Consider the following 19,686-nt stretch of genomic DNA (forward strand, 5'->3'; position numbering starts at 1 on the left):
AGGTTGCTCAATGCTACTGAAAAGAATTGTATTTTGGCAAACTGGTTTGGCTCCTTTTTGAGGGCAATCTGTAAAGTGAAATGACAAATGCAGGACAGAGAAATCAATTTATCCTTGATTTTTCTCGTTCCAGGTTTAAGACATCTTAGATTACCACCACAGAGGGGCATTGACCTTCCCTCCTCTCTGTCCCCATTACCTTCAGCTGCCCGTTTGAAGAAAACTTTGCAGCTCCCACATGTGAGGGCTCCATAATGGCACCCGGACGCTTCATCTCCACAGATCAGGCAGGTCTTCTGAGGCGGGAAGTAATAGTCAATGGGCAGGACATGCTCATGGCCAGTCTCCAACCTGCAGCATAAAACAGAGAGAACAAGGGAAGGGTCAGCAAACATGGTCAGGACAAGCTGTGGGGAGCATGGTCATGGCAAACCCAGAACTGCAGTGATGGATCAGCCAAGCACCAAGCAGCAAGCAGGTGAGCATCAACTGAGCCAAACCTGGCCCTGACCATGCAGAGACCGTGCTGGGTGCCCCTCCTGACACTGCCCACTGCGTGCAGTGTGTGACAAAGTGTGACAAAGTACAGTGACAGCACGGCCTAGGGAGAGAAGGTGACTGAGACTGGCTGTTGCAGTGCTCATGGAATTTTGGCTTCAATAATGAAGCTTGTGCAGCCAACAAGGCAGAGTGCAGTGCTGCCAACCAGCTGATGCCACATTAGCCACCAAGCCAAGACATTCTGAGAGCCTGACTCCCCTTCTCCTCCCTTCCACACACCCAGATTCTCCCCTCCCAGATGGTACCGTCCCCTCCCCAACCTGATCTGATCTGTTTGATCAGATCCATGGAGAAATTGTTTTTCCAGAGGGCATGGCAGAAGGAGAGGGGCTTATCCAAATCAGGAGCCAACATGTCCAGGCAGTTTGGAGAACAACAGCACATTGAGTTAATTACTAGAACTCACTTTTCTGCAACCACTGGATGAGGCAATTAGCTTTTAACAGTCTGCAGGTCACCGCAACTTTTGGGTAAAAATTAGATCCCCTTTAATTTCTGGCATTGTTTGTTGCTTGCAGGTGAGCTCTGAGAAATCGGGTTACATCAACAGTGAGTGTGACAAAGATGGGACTTCTTAGAAAAAACCTTTATACACAGAAAAGCCCCACTGTCCTTGCCTGTCCCTCACCTGGGAGCTGTGCAGATCCCCACCTCAGTTTAAGGTCAGTAACTGGAGCAGCAATTTCATTTTGAGTGATTTCTCATCTCTTTAGCAGGAGCAATCAGTGACTCATCTGTAGATGCAGCTCAACCACCCTTTCCCAACCATCTCCATGTCCAAGGCTTTTCTCAAATTACTGATAAAATGGAGGAGACCCAGTTGGCTGCACCATGCCTCCCATAGTCAAGTCCTGATGCAACCAGCATGTTCCTTTCTTGGCTTTCGTGGCATCCTGCTTGTCCTCCTGGTGTGATCCCACTGCCCCATCTCAGGGCAGTCCTATATCCCCCCATGCCATGTGGCACAGAGCCCTAGCACTGGGTGTGAGGGGCTGCTGGAGAGCAGACCCTGCTGAGGAATACCAGCAGCACATAGAAAAGCTTGGCTAAAAATGTCTTATTTATCCAGCATGTTTTAGATTCACACAGAACAGGCCTTTCTGCTGATGACCCAACACCTCTTTCCTCCTCTCTGTGCTATCAGAAAAGCGACAGTGCTCATTTCCCTGTTTCCATAAGGCTTCCACTCTGTCTCCCCCATGCTCAGCACTGTGTGTGCCATGAGCAGCAGGGCCTCTCACAGCAGGTGTTGTGACAACAGACACAGGACGCCCAGAGGACCCTGGGGTGGTTTTGAGGATTAATTATCTAAAACTGCAAAGCAGGTTCGCAACTGAGTGGCTTCTGAAATAGCTTTTAAAGAGCTGTTCCTGTACGGGAAGAGTTGTGCAAGTACAGAAACACCTTCCAGCAGGTGAGTACTGAGAGTACCCCATACACGTGCCCCTGGGCAGGCCTCCCCACATGCCCCTCTGTGCTCAGCCACCCTTGGCCCCACTGCCACTGACAGATGGAGACTGGAGGACACTGGCTGACATGGAAGGTGATTCCTGGCTGTGGGACAGGCTTCTCCTGGGGTAAGGCTTGGTGGGGTATGCACCGCCCCAGCACCCAGAGGGGCAGGAGATGGCGTTAAGGCAGGTGGGGAGCAGCTCGACCACAGGCCCCGCAACACCAATGTGGTTCTCTGCCAGCAGCCACTGCCCAGAGCTGAAGCATCTGCCCAGGAATGCCCTTGACTTTCAAACAATGCCAATTTGCCTTTTCTTTTTTATTTTTAGAGAGAGAATTGCAAGAAAAACATAATGTAAAATTTTCTAGCAACTCAGAGCAAGCTATGCTAATGGTTCCCCTAACGATCCATATTCCTGATGCCAAGGGACATTTACAGGGTGTTCTCAAAACATGCAGGTAATATATAACACTGACCAATGAGCCAAAGAGGTGCCTGGAGAAGCTGCAGGGCTGTGGGACAGGCAGCGCTCTGGGCAGAGCCCCAGGTGCCACCTGCCCCAGGGTGCCAGTGCGCAGCAGTGCCACAGCCCCTCGCCCCTGTTCAGGGCACAGGAGGGACACACACAGGAGGGACACGAGGGGTGGCTCAACGGCCAGCTCACCACTGGCAGCTCTGAACTTCCCTCTGGGTGTAAGTTTGTACTCTGTGGGGCTGTGCTGGTGCTCAGGTGTCCTGGGTTGCAGTGTATTCTATTACCATCCTCAGGAGCCGTTGAAACCAGGTGGGGCAGTGTTTCCTTGCCTCCTCTCCCCAGACTATCTTTCTGTTAATTGCCCATCATTGTCCTGCCGCCTGACTCAGAGATAACTCCCTCCGGACTATCTCCTGTTAATGAGCCTAATCAACACTTGGCCTCATGACTCGTTACCCCATTGTGAGATGCTCCGCCCAGAGGGAGGAACCAAGCATCCCATCGTGAATATAATCTGAGGCTGAACACCAGAGACACCGGCTTCCCACTGGATTTCCAGAGGACAGGAGCTACACAGCCACCATTGGACTTCCTGAGGAAGAGCAGACTGTTTTACTACAGGATCACTGCTTCAGAGGACTGCAGCCACCATTCTACCAGACTGCTACCACCACCCTGCCTAACAGGGTGTCAGGTTGTACCTTGACTCTGTCAGTTTGACAGTGTTTTCTTTTACCTTTTTTTTCCCCTTTTCTTTAATTTCCATTAAATTGTTATTCTGACTTAGTGCCTCCCACTGGTTTGTTTTCAAACTAGTACATCAGGTCAGACCAAAACAAGCCCCGTGCGCGCTGTGGGGGGCTCGCAGTTGGTACAATCTATGGCAAGTGTCAGCCCCGCTGCAGAGCGCAAAGCAGGGCAATAGTGCACTGGGGCAGACACAACTGGGACGCGGTGACGGTGGCAGCGATGCCAGACCCAGCACAGGCCCTGAAGGCCAAGGTCGCAGCTGTCACAAAGGAGCTTGGTGGCTTTGAGGGGCAGGGACAAACAACCGCAGTATCTCTCCTACAGCTCTAGGATGAGTTTTACTCTCATTTCAGAAAGGTTCTGTAATGAAATGGAGGGTTTACTGAGCTCCTGTCACATGCAACTATTTCTGGAGAGTAGAAACTATCATTTTGCAATGCAAGCAGTTGTTTGTCATTAGTTAAATTTCACTAAACAGCCACGTTCTACAATACCCCCAGAAAGCCAAGAGCAAGCACTGGTAAGAGAGGAACCAACCACTTCTCCTGATCCACAAAGGAAGTTTCCATCTCAGCAACAGCCAGCACAGGCTGCCCAAAAGGAGCCAGGGAACAATTGCCCCGTCACCCGTGACTTCCCACCCCTAAGCCAGACCAGGACAAAGTGATGGTGGCTGCCACACACCCCCAGCTCATCCCACATGGGAATGCCAGAGCAGAGCACCCTGGTCCCATATTCCCTGAGGAAAGGGGGTTTGCACCTTCACCATGCTGTGCCCAAAACCTGCACATCTGTGATGCTCAGGAGGATGCTGAGCCAGAACTGAGCCAGCACTCACACGTGAACTCAGGTGACACAGAACCCTATCCAGTCATTTCAAGTACTGTCATTTCTGAGACATTTTGATGTTTTCAGGAGGAATCTCTGCTTTTAAAACAGCATCACTTGTGCATGACATTCTCTAATGCAATATTAAATTTAATTGGCTTCCCCTCAGTGCAGCTGTGGGGCTCTTGCCTGGATGAAGTTCTGTGACTCTCACCAAGGGGCCAGACCCATGCTCAGCGAAGAGCATGACTGCTCACTTCAGGCACATCCTTGTGTTCCCTTGCACTGTTATTTGGCTGCCAGAGGCTCCAGCCGGAGCTGAGCCAAGCCTGCGCTCACAGCCACCACATCACACTCATCCAGATAACAAGGCCTGCACATAAACTTTAAGGCATTTATCTGTTAAAATGCTTTGAGCCATTTAATCTATAAATGTGCAGCCTTGTACACTGAATTCATGTCCTTTCTTCTAAATAGTCTTGAGGATGTTTCCAATGTGTCCATGCCTTGTTTTCATGTGCGATGGCAGCAGAGGCACGATAGCGTCTGAGAGCAGAGCAGGGTGCAGCATGAGCCCCAGGCCTGGTAAACACACATAGGAACTGGATTGTCACCAGATTTAAATAAATATTAGAAGATGACAATGTGTTTTCCAAGCATTCCAGCAGTGCAGGCTGGAAGGAAGAGCACACCTCAGAGAAAGCAAAGGTCCTCCCACCAGCAACTCCCATGAGCAGGCTCAGCTCTCCGGCCCTGGCACTGCCTCCCAGCCCCAGGGGCACAAACAGCTTCCACAGGCACAGCTGCACAAATCCCTTCTCAAATCTCCAAATTAAACTCTGGTTTTTGTTTTCAGACACTCTGTTTACTTATTTTGACAGCTTATTTTTCACACAGCAGGTCTCCACTGCAGCTGAAGCCCCCTCAACCCCAGCACCTGGCTCTTTTCTTTCCTGTGCTCCTCTGTGGTGCATGAAGGCTGCTCCAGGCCTGGAGCTGCATGGACCCAGCCTCTGTTTGTCCCTGCACTCAGGAGACAGCCCCAACCTGCCACCTGACCAGCCAAGGCACTGCACACCCGTAAATGGGACAGGCGGCACAGCCACGGCATAACCAAGACTCCTGGGGAGTCCCCCCATTTAATGGCCATCCTGGGCTCTCACCTTCCAGTCATCCATAAGGAAGAAGCAGAAAAAAAGGTGAAAGGTGGCAGGTTTGCTACACGTGGAATACAAAGCCTGGGCAAAGCCACCCTGCAGCCTCTGCACCTCACCAGTGGCCACAGCGGAGGCTGCTGCCTGCATTTGGTACAGCTGACACCAAAACTTCTGCCTCAAAGCCTGATGTCCAGCCAGGGGCTCAGGGAGCAGCTTAAATGAATCAGCTCAGAAAAGATGGAACACTTGATTCCCCCAGCCGGAGCAGGTGCCTACAAAAAGAGACAGCACGAGCGCATCACAAGGTCGCTTCAGATGGGAACTCACCTGACTACGAAGCACAAAGGGGACAAAAAGCAAAGGAGGAGCAGCAAGGCTGCAGGCAGGCCGCAGCCTTGAGGAGCACCCCCGAGGTCATCAGAGCCCTACACTGTATCCTCCTGATGACTGCAAAGTCACCTGCAGTTACCAAGGACAGGACCTTGGTATCCTTGTTGCATGGAGAACCCTACTTATTTCCCAAGGAAACACTCCGTCCTGACTGATATTTATGCAGTAGTTTAAGCCACACCATAATCTTCCATCTTCAAATCCATCTCCTCTGCTGAGAAAAAGAAAATGTGCCTGTAAAGAAAATCACAAATAATGAGACACACTTGATACATATATTTCATGCTCCAAGAGACACTACCATGATGCCAGATGTGGGTACAGGCTTACAGCTCCCAGGAAAGCATCCAGGGTACAGACTTGTAGTGCCACATACCAACATCTTCACCTGCAGGAGAACTTTTACCTTTCCCCTCTTCCAAAACCAAGTGATGCTTATGAAATGCTCTGGAAGAGGGGATGTGAGTTCTTGGTGGCTTTTCTCACAGCCGGTTTGCCAGGAGGATCTCCAGAGGAACAGAACACTGTGCCAGCATCCAGCCATGGGGCACAGCACCTTGGGTGAACCGGCCATGTGGCCCCCAAGACCACCATGGTCCCCCAGCTAACCACAGCATCTGGTACGGTGCTATCAAGAGAAACCCAAGGAAGAACAATTCCAATCAGTTTCATGTGGACTCCAAATGTATTTGGAATTTTACTGGGCAACAAGGATCAAGTTGTGCTGGTGGCTGGCTCCCAGCTGGGCTGCTGAGGGACGCCAGGATTCATTCCCAGACTCAGATATTTAAAACATGAAATATTTTCCCCACTTCCTTCAGAATTATTGCTAAGGAAACCAGTGCTGCAAATTCTGCGTTTTTATTTCTCCATTGGAGGAAGCACTAGGCAAAAACAGTCGGCAACAAGGGTGGGACCTGGTGTAGAAACATGAGGAGACCACAAATACCATGGATTTGGCACCTGACTGGGGAGGCACACGGCATGAGCCAGCACCCTCCCCCTGGCACAGCACGGAGCCCTGGGGATGGACGGGGACCGGAGCAAGAAGCAGAACCCCCCATCTCGGGTAGCAGCCCCCCTCCCGCCCCCTTGCAGTGGGGAACGCCAAGGATCACTGCAGTGGTGCTGCAGCGCTGGTCCCACAACTTACCAGCAGAACTGGGTTATTTTTAGGCACGTTTCTATCAAGACCAAACCTTTGCAGAGACAGGGCTGCAGGGGCATAAAAATCCTTTGCCTTATTACGCCTGGGAGTGGATACAAGCTCTATCTGCAGAATTTCCCTTCAGCTCTGCTGGCAAAGCACTGAGTTTCTAGAGGAGACTTCATGAGTTGTGCAATAGTATCGTATTCCCGTGTCCTCCAAGCGGATCATGCTGTGAGTCATCTCAGCCAGAAACACACTAATTGTAAGGAAGGTTTCACATATTTAGTGTCTGGTCTCCCTGCCACTCTTAGCCCCAGTCTCAGCAGAATAGGCAACACAGGAGCAAATCCCCCAGCAACCCACAGCCATTGGCTGACAACCACCAATCCCTCCTGCTCCCTGGCCCAGCCGTCCTGGCGTGCCTGCGGCTCACAGCTGCCTACACCTGCCAGCTGCACAGGGATTGGGGCAGGAGCAGGGCAGGACCAGCCCCTCAACAAGGCTTGGATGGTGGGGATGGATGGATGGATGGATGGATGGATGGATGGGCAGGCAGCTGCACCAGTACCAACCTCAATGACAACTGAGGGCAGCCCAGCCAGGCATGGACTAGGAAACAGTGCTTTGATGCCAGTTTGCTCTTTTAATGACATATGGGAGGGACAGCCAGACCTGTCGTTTTGGGGGCTAAGAGCATTCCCGGGAAAACAGAGAGCAGAGCCCCACAGCCCTGCAGCAGTGCAACCAGCTGACTCCAGGGACCTGTGGGCATGGGGGGTCCTCCTGGTATCACAGACCCACGCTGGAGTTTGGGCTGGCCCTGCTGGGCAGTGATGTCCAGAGAGAGCTGTGGCACGCTGGGGATCAAAGCCCTGCCCCCTACCCCTTGGCCATGCTTTTCCAAGCAGGAGAGGAATGAAAGAAGCCAGTAATCATTTTCTTTCAAGCCCACCTGCAAACTAAAACACAGATGCCACGTGTAATTTTAGGCCTCACAGCCTTGAGAGTGTTCTCCCGAGCCTCTTTGAGTGAGCAGTGAGAGAGTCACCTTAGGACACACTGCAGCCACAGCGGCTGCGCACCCGCCTTGACCCCAACTCTGAAACAATAGGAGGGCAGGGGCATAGCAGGAGGGCACAGCATGGCCAGGAGTTAACAGATCCCCACTGGTCCCAGGGGATCCTGCAGGACACACTGAGCCCCCTCCATTAATTGCAATCACATGCAGAGGGACTGGCCAGCCACCCTGCTAACTCCAGGCTGCCACCTTCTCCCTGCTGGACATGACAACTGCTTCAACTCGGGCCATAATCCAAGGGTTTAAGCACCCACGTGGCAAAAGGGAGAGTGAACCTAACAAGAAGAGAAGAGCTGCCCCCCGGAACCTCAGCTCCCATCTCAGCTCAGCTCTGTCCAACCCTCAGCACAGCTCCAGTGGGATGTTCCGTCCTGCAGGCTCCCCAGCGCTGTGCTCTGCCCCCTCTTCAAACCACCCCCAACAAGGCCCAGAATCAAGGACCCGGCACTTGGCACAGGCTGTGCTCTAAACAAGAAAGGGAAAAAGTCCCTGTGCTGCTACTGTTTTTCTAACCATTTAAAGAGGCTCCAGGGGACTGGGGAGCAGACTGGGAAGTAGTAGATTTCTTCATAAGGGGAAGATCCTATTATCAGACAAAAGACTTTTTGACCACAGGGGACATGTGAAAACAAAGCAAATTACGGAGAGCTAGAAAAACTAAATCCATGTGAACAGGCTGAGTTCACTGGGACGATGTCACATGTTCTGGAGCACAGGAGCATGCACAGGGACAAAGCCCAGAGCCAGCCAAGGGGGTCACGGTCCACACTGCACCCATGGCCCCAGACACGTGTCCCCCAGCCCTGCCCTGCTAACAGAGCTGGCACTGCCAGCCAGCAGGAAAGGGAGTGGGGGTGACGTGGGGGGCTGGTTCTCAGTGTCTGAGCGGGGAGAAGCAGCAGTGCCAATTCCACACCGAGCCCTGTGCCACCCACAGAGGCTCACAGAGCTCCAGCCACCTCTCCTCCTGCAGGTGGCACAGGGCACGGTGCCTGCCCTCCAGGGACATGTCTGCAGAGGAAATGCTGCAGGCCGCGGGGTGAGGGGTGGGGATATTCCTCATACAGAAGAGAACACACATACCATCTGGGTGTGGTGTTCACAGGAGGATGATGAACATCCACAAATGTGCACAGGCACACACTATTCAAGAGAAACAGTAAATCCGAGCTCTTTTCCAGTTAACACACCTCATTTATTCCCAGATGAAAGCTATTAACCCCATCAGCACAAAAACTCCTTCCCTGTGTTTCCCTTTCAAGAGGACTGGAAATAGGAATCCAGGCGTCCCAACAGCAGGTTGGGAGATGTGCAGACGCTGCTCTGATGGTTGGCACGAGGGGGAGGAGGCAGGAGCCTTCATGAGGAAATTTGTGATACAGAAACTTGTGCCTGGGCTCTGTTCTCAGCACACAAGCCAAGGTCAAAGCGGTTTTTTCTGCCATTTCTAACCAGCAAGGAAGCAAACACAGCTAAAATATGTAACAGGAGCCAAAATGCTGAGGGCTGGTAAAAACACCAGAGAAAGAAGTGTCATGTCATTTTGGGAGAGACAAGAAGCCTCCTCCATTCATCCCCAGGCAGAGAGAGCACAAGGGGAAGGAAGCAATCTCCAGGGTTTTCCCACCTCATCCCAGGGACTGAACACATCCTCTGTAAAATGTATTCTGGAGATCTGCAGCGTCCCCTCTGGCATTTGTATGGATTGCTCCTGCTGGCAGCAATTCCAGAAGCACTCAGCAGGATGGGGGTCCGGAAGATGAAGATGCTGCCGTAACACAGAAGGATTTGCCCCAAGGTTCTTCCCAAAGCCACTGTCTGCAGCCAACCCATGTCTAGTCCCTTCTGGAGCATATTGGTGTGGAGGGAGAGGGCACCCACCAGAATGCACCACCCATCCTAAGGCCACAAAGCCAGGCAGGACACGGCTTGGGGCAACATGGTCTAGTGGGAGGTGTCCCTGCCCATAGAGGGGAGTGGAATGAAAGGGCCCTTCCAACCCAAACCATTTCCTCAGTCTATGACCAGACTCCCCCGGCTCCAGCAAGAGCTGGATCAGGCAGCCAGCACCCAAGACATCCCCCCAGCAGTGCCTGTCACAGACACCTGGCTGCAGACATGAAAGGCAAATCGTTACAACTGCTCCATGCCCAGCGCATGAGGGGTGGCTGGGACTCTGCATGGAGCTCTTGGGCAGCTCTCCTGCTCTGCACAGCCTGAGCAGGGCTCTGCCAGCCCAGGCACACCCCAAATGTGTCCCAGGAGCACCCAGATTTCAGGGCAGACACATCAAACGGTAAATGTGCCTGTGCCTGACTGCTTGCCCCAGCTAAGGCTGCCCACAGTGCTCCATCCCCACACCAAGGGCATCCTGGGCCAGCACTGTCAGTGTCCCAGCATTGGTGGTTCTGCACTGACTCTCCTATCCTGACTTAAGTCGTATCTTTTGCCCCCAGAGGTTTTTGGGAAGTGACAGCTGCCTTGCCTGTCACGCGGTGCTCAGCATGGTCCACCAAGCCCCCAGCAGCCCCACGCACCAGGCAACATGATGGACCCCTCAGCAGAAACACGGGCTCATCCCATGAATCATTATTCATTCATATTCCTCATCCTGGGAATCATTATTAACTTATTAGGGTGGACTCCCTTTCCCTTTGGATGGCACAGGGAAGCCACCAGGACACCTGTGGAAAGCACGGGTGTAATCCACTGCTGTGGACACCTGAGCTGCTTGGAGTGGCCTGGGAAAAGGGCAGCAGCTATAAATACCTGGGGAACTGGCTTACACTTTTAAGAGTACTTCTACTACTGCAAATCACTTAATCTGAGGTCTGTGAAACCAATCCCACCACTTCTGAGGACGTGTCAGCACCTGTGTTCTCACTATTTGCAGAGGCGTCCCCGGGTGGGGGCTGGGGAGCTCTGAGCCAGAGCGCAGCGGGTGACCTTGCTCTTTCTGGCCTCTGTTCAGACTGCACTAACCAGGGACCAAGCAGCACCATGACAGCAGCTGAGCCAAGCTGACCCAAGACGACCCAAGCCAAACCGAGCCTGCCCTCCTGTCCCGTGGCATCCTGCAGATGTCCCTGGGGAGAGCGGCGGCTCCGGCGCAATCCCGAGGCACGATGCTGCACTCCCGCAACCCCTCTCTGCAAACACTGCCGCGGGGGCTGGACAGGGGCACTGGGGCAGCGGAGGTGAACGGGCCAATGGATGGGGCACAAAGTCCAGCACGCTGCTGCAGGACGGTCCCCAGCACCTGGCACAAAGCCAGCACAGCCCCCTGGGACCCCAGCGCTGAGCTGCCAGGGCTGCGGCCACTCACACGCACCAAGGGGCTGCTGACAAACCTCAGCCCCTGCCTGCAGAAGAGGGACAATTTCTTTCTCCTCAGTTGCCAGGAGGCTGAATGAATCACTGCTCATGAGTGCTTCAGCAGTAAAGTACTACTACTGGGAGTATTTTTATTACTGTTAGAGGATACTTTGAATGTCACTTAAAAACACTGGCAGGAAGAATCAGGGTTGCGATGACTAGATTTAAAGCAGAAAAAAGCACAAGCACACACCTCAGTACGAGGCAGACAGCAGTGGTAACAGCAAGAGAGAATATGGATGGAGAACCCCCGTCACACGTCTTTGCCATGACAACTGGGCCAGTTCCTTTTCATTACAATGAGCTCCCTCATTCCACTATTGCTGTTAACAAACAGGGCTGGTTCTGGTCCCCACAGTGCGCAGCCACGGTCGATACCAGGGCCACCAGCCACTGCCAAGGCCACCACTGGGCAAGCCTGCACTGGCCAGTGATGTGACCGTACCTGCCTCTTAATTGTTTACCAGGCATAAATGCTCTGCTACAACAGGAGATGGGACATCTGCCTCCTGTGTGCTGGATCTCTGGAGGAAAAGAAAGAGCTAGAAAGGATCCAGTATCCCCACAGGAAGCGCTGCCATTGCTGTTCTCCTATGAACATGGTGTAGAGCTGGGCTCATCCAAGGTGAGAGCAGATCATTCTGGTCAATGCTCACCTCTTACACAATGATGACCCCAAAGGGAGGTACCTGTGCCCCCTGTGCCACATCACTACATGCACGTGGTGTCACCAAGCTGCCCTCCCCAGCTGGCCCAGGCTGTCCATGATGGCATTGTGGCACTTGCTTTGCATCCGTCTGAGGTGCAGATGTGTCTTTTGCAGAAAATCTTCCAAAAAGAAAATTAACTTGCACAAAGTAATAGGCTGAGCAGCTGTGCAAGGGGGAATCTTCACTTTTCCTATATATTTCCAATGTTCCAGAGCCATCCACAGCTGCATGGATCTCTGGGATCTACCAGGGTGGCTCTCAGAAACAAACAGTTTTTACTAGAAGTCATAGAAAGCCTCCCACTGAATAGTTTTCTTTCAGTAAACACTCATTTGATAAATTTTATATGTTCCACAGGACAATAAAATAAATACAATTTCTTTCTTTTGTAATTTTAGTCCACAATCACTAGCAGAAAGTATCCACTGCAAACACCAACCCAGCAGCCTCCAGTGAGTGCTCCAAGTCTAGACAGCAACTGGCAATTGAGAACTGGCAAACTGGGACAGGCACCTTCAAACAAGCAATTTATAAAATATGAATGAACGTCCGTGCCAAGAGTGGAATTCATGGGAATGACAGAAAATCACAAAGAACTGAGCAACTGCTCTCTAGTACAACTTGTTCTTAACCCTGTGTAATTAAACTGTTTTCATCACACCAAAACGACTGCAAAATATGACTACAAAATTTTCAATATTTTAGGAAATTTTGTGGTTTCTTCCTGCAATACATGGCACTGTTTCCAGCTTTCCTCCCGGCTGAGGAGCACGCCCCTCTCGCCATGCACAGACTCTGACTTCTGATCTGCTCCAGTTCCGCTGTGCCTGTTCCTCCCACTGCCCATCCGCAATCCTCCTTTAGCTCCCATTGGGACTCAGAGGTGACCCCTGGCACGGACACAGAGCAGGCTCTTGTCTCTGCTGGAGCCCAGCGCGGCCTTGGAGGGTCCTGGTGCAGGGAGCTGGCTTTGCCCCTTGGATGCCGCTCACATTTGCTGCCTCGCTACAGTGTTTCTGCTTTGATTCTTCCCAGGACTGTCCCACACCTTCCTCGCTCTGAGAAAGGGGCCAGAGGCAGCGACTTCCAGGAATCGTGGGCTCTGTGCCATGGGGACAAATCCCAACTCCAGCACCCACTGATGCCTGTCCCCACGGTGGGGATCCTGCCCCAGCGGCTGGAACCTGCACCCATGGTAGGGATCTTGTCACAGGGAGAAAACCTCATCTCTGCAGTGAGAATCCTGATCTGGGAGTGACTCTTGTCCCCTGGGCTACGAAACATACAAATCAGTATTTTGACACACTCTTCTGTCCTCAGAAGCAGCACCAAAGCACTTCCCATTGTTAACTGGCTCTCAGTCTGGAATTAAGTTCTCCTAGGAGGAAAACCAATGGTTATGCCAGAGACTGGCTGCAAGGAGTGGTGCAAAGCACAGCTCATCTGTGCAATGGAAAATGAGGGAATCTGTAAACAGCAGGAAGAATGTAAAAGCTGCAGAAGCTGGAGAAGAGCTGCCATGAGTAGATCCTGTGCAGCTTCCAGCCCTGAAGCCTCGGGAGAACATACAAAATACTTGTGTGACTCTGACCCATTGACAGCTTTTTGTGGATTGTTTCTTTGGCAAAATTTTCTGATTTCTCAGCCATTGCTTCCAACCCCAAGTGCCACATAAAGCCTGTCCTTCCACTGCAACCAACACTTGAGAGGAACCAGGGTGGAATAATCACTGCCGATACCAAGCACAAGACTGTGGAATCAGCTTCCAGAGGGTGTAAGAGCTCAAAAATTCAAGACGTGTGGAGAAGAGGATGGGAAAGCCCAGAGGAGGATGGGGCAAAGTCTACCTTTGAGCAGTGAAGAGGCAAAGAGACGCTGTTGTACCCTTAGAGCAGCTGGATAGGTCTCACACAGACACCCTACATATCTGCCCTCCACAGCCCAACACCTGACAGGTGATCTATCTCCCTTTCCCAGTGGTAAGGGAGAGCTGGAGCACAGGAGAGCAGGGAAGAGAGGGAGAGACAGACAGAGGAGGGAGGGGAAAAGGAGGAGACCATTTTATGATATTTGATATATGCTCAGGAGCGAGGAAAAGGAGCCGCCAGTGCCATGCTCCAGCACAGCGCTGAGCAGTGCCCACCTGGCTGCTCCCCCAGTCCTGAGGGGTTCTCCTTGCTGAGCGCAGCTCCAACATCTCTGCAGCTCCAGTTACCCAGCCTCAGTGTATCACTCGTTTCACAACCTCAGCTCCAGCCATGACAGACATGCACCCTGCCATGGTATCATGCCAGCTCACATTCAACCAACCCCTGAGTTCTCTAATCCAGCTCCAGATGGATTATCACAGCCATGCTGTGTCTCTGAGCAGGGAAAGGGTGAGAGGTGATGAGGAAGAAATTTGTTTATCTTTTCTCCATTTATCAGAAACCAACAACAAGCTTTAGCACATCCCCAATTCTCCTGGCCACCAGAGGTTCCCTGTCCATGTGTCCGTAGGGGCCAAAGAGACCAGCTGCCCACACAAGGTTCTGCCATGGTCCTCTCGTCTTCAAAGAAATATTTACATCCTATGGCCAATTGCCAGAGCAGAAAGGTCACGCTGACAACAGCAGATGGGAGGGTCAGCCCTTTCCCAAGGGCTTTGGAGTTCTGCTGGTGCAGCGCTGGGGGTCCCCAGAGCCCTTCTGGGACTGGGATGCCAGAGCAGCTGCTGCTGGGCACAGACTGGAGTGCGGACAACCCTGAAAACGACCTCCTGCCTCTTGGCGTAACAGCTGCCCTTCATCTCTTTGTCAATCTTATCTCCTTCCACAGGCAGGAATTACTGCAGGTGTTATCTGTAAGCCTATCACAATTACAGAGCTGAAACGATTACAGAGCCATCGAGCCAGGTGATGAATGAACACATGGCACTGGCCCAAAATGACCACAGCCAGACTGGGGAAAGGAACCAAAGGTAGATGTAACCAACAAACAACAGGATTGTAACCAGTATGGCACCAGGTAACAGCAGTGATCGCAAATGCCACTTAAAACCATCTGAAGCTACATGGACAGCAGGTTTTCCTGAGCCAAAAGCCCCTTATATCCTTTCCTCTCCTTGGATTTATTCTGACAGTGCTGCATCTTGCTCCTGAAACAGGTTATTTAGTCACCTCAAAGACTGCTGGTAGTAATGATGCAATAAGCGGAGCACAAAGAGAAACATCTCTAAATCCACAGGGTAACAAAGCCTGAGGTTAATTTGCTAATTACCTGTAAGCCTGACTGGTGCAGTCAGGGACGCTGTAGCAACAGCTTTAAATTAAACCAAATCGTGTTAATACCCATAGTGTTTCTGAGATGTGCCAGCGCCCCTAAACCCTGGCACCCCCCCCAAATATTAAGAACTGCTCACGCTTTAGTGTTGTATGAAGGGTGTTTAACTCAAAAAATACTTACCCATACCTGGTCCCAACTGCAGCAGGATAGAGATGGGGCTTGGGAGAACTTCATCTGTGAGAGAAGAGCCATGATCCTGCTGGCAGACAGCAGGACCATTCAGAGAGGAAAGAAAGTAGGAGCAACACACCTTGAAACACTCCTTATTCTCCAAAGCAGAGGGGGCTGTCTGTGCCTCTTCCCCCAGCAGCACCCCCAAGCACAGGGCACTGAGGTGCCCATTGCCCCGGGCTTGTAAAGCCCCAGAAGTGTCCCTCACCATCCTCACAGAACACTGAGGCTGCATCCTCTGAGGCTACGAGGGGAAAGCTCTACGTGCAAGGTCAAGTAGGGCAGGAAATCAGACCTAGCACCAGACAGCAGAGGGGTGCAGGTCCAAAAGCCAATCATCCTTCCATCAGGGAATTTTACTACAGAGCCTCTCAGCTCCCACGAACCTTTCTTCCCACAGTCACTGCTGCCTGGGATGCTGGTACATGACCTGCTGTTCCAGCTCCAGCAGCAGCAGAGGCTGTTCCTGCGCTGGCACCCACAGATCCAGGAGAAAATGCAAAGCTGCAGGAAGGGGCCAGCAGCACGCTGTAAAGCTAATGGAGACTTTGCTAGGACGAAATGTAAACCTGGCAGCGATTAACACATATGGTTGAGCCAGACCATGACAAGTGTTCCGCTTTCCTTACGGTGTTTGAAAATTACATCTGAACACAGAGACACGATGCCAGCCCATTACACCTCTGCAGCAGCAGGGTAGCGCTGTACAAGCCTTGGAGCTCAAAGGACAAGATACTGGTGGTGTAAAGGTTGCTGTGCCAGCTCCGACCCTGCTGATCCCACAGAAGTCTGCCAGGGGAAACAGGCACAGCACATCAAACGGAGCTGCAAGGAAGAGGACTATACAGCACTTCCCACCAGGAATGAGGGAAATGTCGTTTATCTCTAAGGCAAGACCCGGGCAAAATGTACCTGCTGCTGCCTAGTCCAGCCCCCAAGACTGCCTGCAGACCTCCATGGGAGTCCGCACCTGCTCTCCTCAGTGCAACATTCCCTGTCTGTGCAGGATCCCACTGCACAGGCTCTGCAGGCAGAACAGCCACACGGAATAAACCTGCACCACCATCACCAGCATCTGAACGCTGAACTTTTCCAACTCGATTCCTCCCTGCCCCCTCTGCACTGATTCCAGCAGAGATTTACCCAGACTCCAGAGGCACATTCGGAGCTTTGCCACGTACAAAGCTCACAGCTGGATGATGCTCACAGCTGCACTCTTTCTGACCTGTCACTACCTTTATTCTTTTTTCTTTTGCCAAGCCCTTGACATCTCTGTACAATCCCCCAGTAAATCACTGTGTGGGTGGAATTTGCCCCAATACCCAAATGAAGCTGTAAGCATTTAAAACACAAACAAGCCCAGAGGCAGTACACTCACCCAGTGCTAATTTAGAGGTAAAATCTAATTGTTCATTTCAGCCTTTGCTCCCAGCATCCCAAGCATCACAGAGTGAGTGTGTGGATGCAGGACTCCCACGATGCAAACCCCAGCTAAGGTCTCACATACTCTTGGATGGGGCTGCTTCTGAGCCAGCAGAAAATCCCTTGGACAGCCCATTCTCCCTCCCATTTCCATCAGCTTGGCCACGTTTTTCTGTGACAGGTGAGCATGCAGGTGCCCATTGGTTTAGATGCTGTACAGCTATTTTACAGAGATGGCTCATCTTCTTTGAGGTTAATCAAAATTATTTTTGATTGAATCCTACTTCTCAAACGAATCTCCCCTCCCCTGGTGCATTCCCAAAACCTGTTCTAGCTCTACTTTAAAACGCATTTTCTACCTGTACTTAAAATAGCCCTGAAGCACAGGTGATGTTTCTCTTCCACTACATTCGGGGTTCCCTGCTCTGCACAGTGCATTCCCGGCAGGCAGTTCTCGGCGGGACAAGTTGCCAGGAGGATTTTAACTCGATGTCACGATCCGTCCGTGCTTCGCGGCACAGCGTCCCGATCTCGCCCGCTCCCAGCGGCCGGGAAAGCGGGATAACAGATGCGTGAGGAAACGACATAAACACAACGACCTCACGGGACGGCGGGGACACCGGGCGTGCACCGCGGTATTCCTGGCACGATCTCGCCTCGTCAGTCCCAAATGTCAGCATCCCGGCAAAAGGGAAGGTTCTGCAGCGGAGAGGTACACCAAGGCGGGAACAGCCAGGACATAGCGGGGTTGGGCCCGTGGTGAGCGCGGGGCAGCTGCGGCAGGCGGCGGGGCGGCTGGGGGAGCGCGGAGTGCCGGTGGGCTGCGAGGTGCAGAAGGTGGCATGAGGGGTGCGGGCACAGGATGCCGGTGCTGGAGGGAGGTGGGATGCAGGATGCCGGCGGGAAGCACAGTGCAACGTGCGCATGCCGGTGGGCTGCGGGACGCGGGTACTCACCGGAGATCGCCGTAAGCGCCGGCGTAGCCCTCGACCCAGGGCTCCAGCTCGCTCTTGATGCCGGCGGCGGAGGCGGCGAAAGGCGCCCGGCCCGGTGGGTACCAAGCATCGGCAGGGCAGTCGGCCGGCCCGGCGGGCGGCTCGGGGCACGGCCCGTAGAGCTGCCCCTCCTCGGCGAAGAAGGTGGGCCAAGGGGGCGCGGGGCCCGGTGGGACCAGCTCGGCCCCGAAGCGGCACGGGCCACCCCAGCCGCCGCCCGCCGCCGGCCCCGCCGCGCTCTCCAGCTTGACGCGGCCGAAGCCGCGGGGCAGCCCCGGCCCGGCGGGCGGCTCGGCGGCCAGAGCGGCCTCGAAGGCGGGCGAGGGGTCGCGGACGGGCGGGCGCGGGGCGCGGGGCGGCCCGGCGGGCACGGCGAACATGCAGTCCTCGCGGGGCAGCGGCTCGGCCGGCATCTCCAGCGCCTCCAGCGCCAGCCCCATGGAGGCGGACACGGCGCGGCACAGCTGCCGGGCACTGTCGCCCAGCGGGTCTTCCTTGTCCGCGGGCTCGGTCTCGGGCGGCGGCAGCAGCGGCGGCATCGCGCCCGCCTCGCCCAGCAGTTCCCTCAGCTCTCCGGCGCAGGGAAAAGACGAGCCCATGGCGGGGCCGGCGGCCGGCAGCGCCTTAGCGGGGGCACGGGGCTCAGGGGGCGGCAGGCAGCCGGGCGGGGATGGCAGGCAGGCGGGGGAGTCCGGCGGCGGCCGGGGGGGAGTCGGCGGGCAGGGCGCGCTTGGCGGCGGCTGCCCGGCGCCCGGTTCCTCCCGCGGCTGGAAAGCGTCGCAGACGCTCTGGAAGAAGCTCCGAAAAGCCCCGCGGAAGGTCCTGCCCGGCGGTCGCGGGTAGACGCGACCGACCCCCAGCTGCACCTCCATGCTCGCCGAGCGCGGGGCAGCGATCGCTGCAGCGGCGGCGGAGCGAGGCGAGGGCGGAGAGCCCTGGCAGCGCTCCCGGGCCGACCCCCGCGGGCCGCCTACGCGTGGCGCTGCCCCGCGGTGCCCATGGCAGTGGCCGCCGGGCACGAAGCTCGGTGCGCGCAACAGGCAGGGAAAGTTGTCGGCCGGGCTGCGGGCAGGTGCGGCGGCAGAGCGAGGGGCGGGCGGGGGAGGCCGCGGGGAGGGAGGCGCGGCGGGGAGACCGCCCCGCGCCGCGGCTCCGCCGAGATTAACCCTGTGACGGCCGAGGCGGCAGCGGCGCCCGCCTGGCCCCGGGCTCGGCGCGGCCCCACCGGCGGCCCTGGAGCAGCGCGGACGCGAAGCCGCAGCCCCGCCGCGGTGTCCGGGCTTGGCGCCTCAGAGGGCGGATCGGAGAGGGATGAGGCTGCCCGGCCCGGCCCGCTGGGGACATCGCGTGTCACCGCGGCCCCCGGGCGAGCGTCCGACCCGGACCCCGCGCCCCGGCTGGGCAGGACGGGGCGGGGATGGGGGCGCGGCGGCGGCTGTCCCGGTTCCCAGCTGCTGCTGATGGAGCGGGTCCGTGCGGACCACCCGCCCCGGGCCGGCTCGGCTGCTCCCCCGCTCTCCCCCCCGCTGACAGCTGGCGCAGCCGGGCGGACTTGGTCAGAAAAATGCTCCTTTTCGCGTTGGCGTGTCGGCGCTCAGCAGCTCCCCACCCCCGGCCGGGCTCGAGCCGACCCCCGCACCTCTTCGTTCGCTTTTTTCCTGAAGACCGACCGCCCTCTTCCACCTCCCACTGCCCCGCGTCGTGCCACAGCCCCCGCCCGCCAAAGCACGAACCATCCCGCGGGCATCCCCGCGCGGGTCACGCACCGGGATGAAAAATACCTCGCTAGCAGAGAAATTAGTGCAGGACCTACCGTACACAAAGCTTGAGCTCCCCTTGCTGGTCCT

General features: G+C 54.7%; 1 protein-coding gene across 1 annotated transcript in view; it reads right to left on the bottom strand.

The window, feature by feature from the left end:
- AR (androgen receptor) overlaps window positions 1-18,917 on the bottom strand; it is a 37,357-nt gene extending 18,440 nt beyond the window's left edge. Inside the window, exons 1-2 of the mRNA XM_048319137.1 lie at window positions 17,801-18,917; window positions 200-351 (exon numbers count right to left, since the gene is read on the bottom strand). Coding sequence (XP_048175094.1) covers window positions 200-351; window positions 17,801-18,711 — 1,063 coding nt within the window. The 5' untranslated portion in view covers window positions 18,712-18,917. The remainder of the gene's footprint in view (window positions 1-199; window positions 352-17,800) is intronic.
- Between the last annotated feature and the right edge of the window lie 769 nt (window positions 18,918-19,686).

The sequence above is a fragment of the Corvus hawaiiensis genome, chromosome 14 (genome assembly GCF_020740725.1).
Source record: "Corvus hawaiiensis isolate bCorHaw1 chromosome 14, bCorHaw1.pri.cur, whole genome shotgun sequence".
In the NCBI taxonomy this organism is placed as follows: Eukaryota; Metazoa; Chordata; class Aves; order Passeriformes; family Corvidae; genus Corvus; species Corvus hawaiiensis.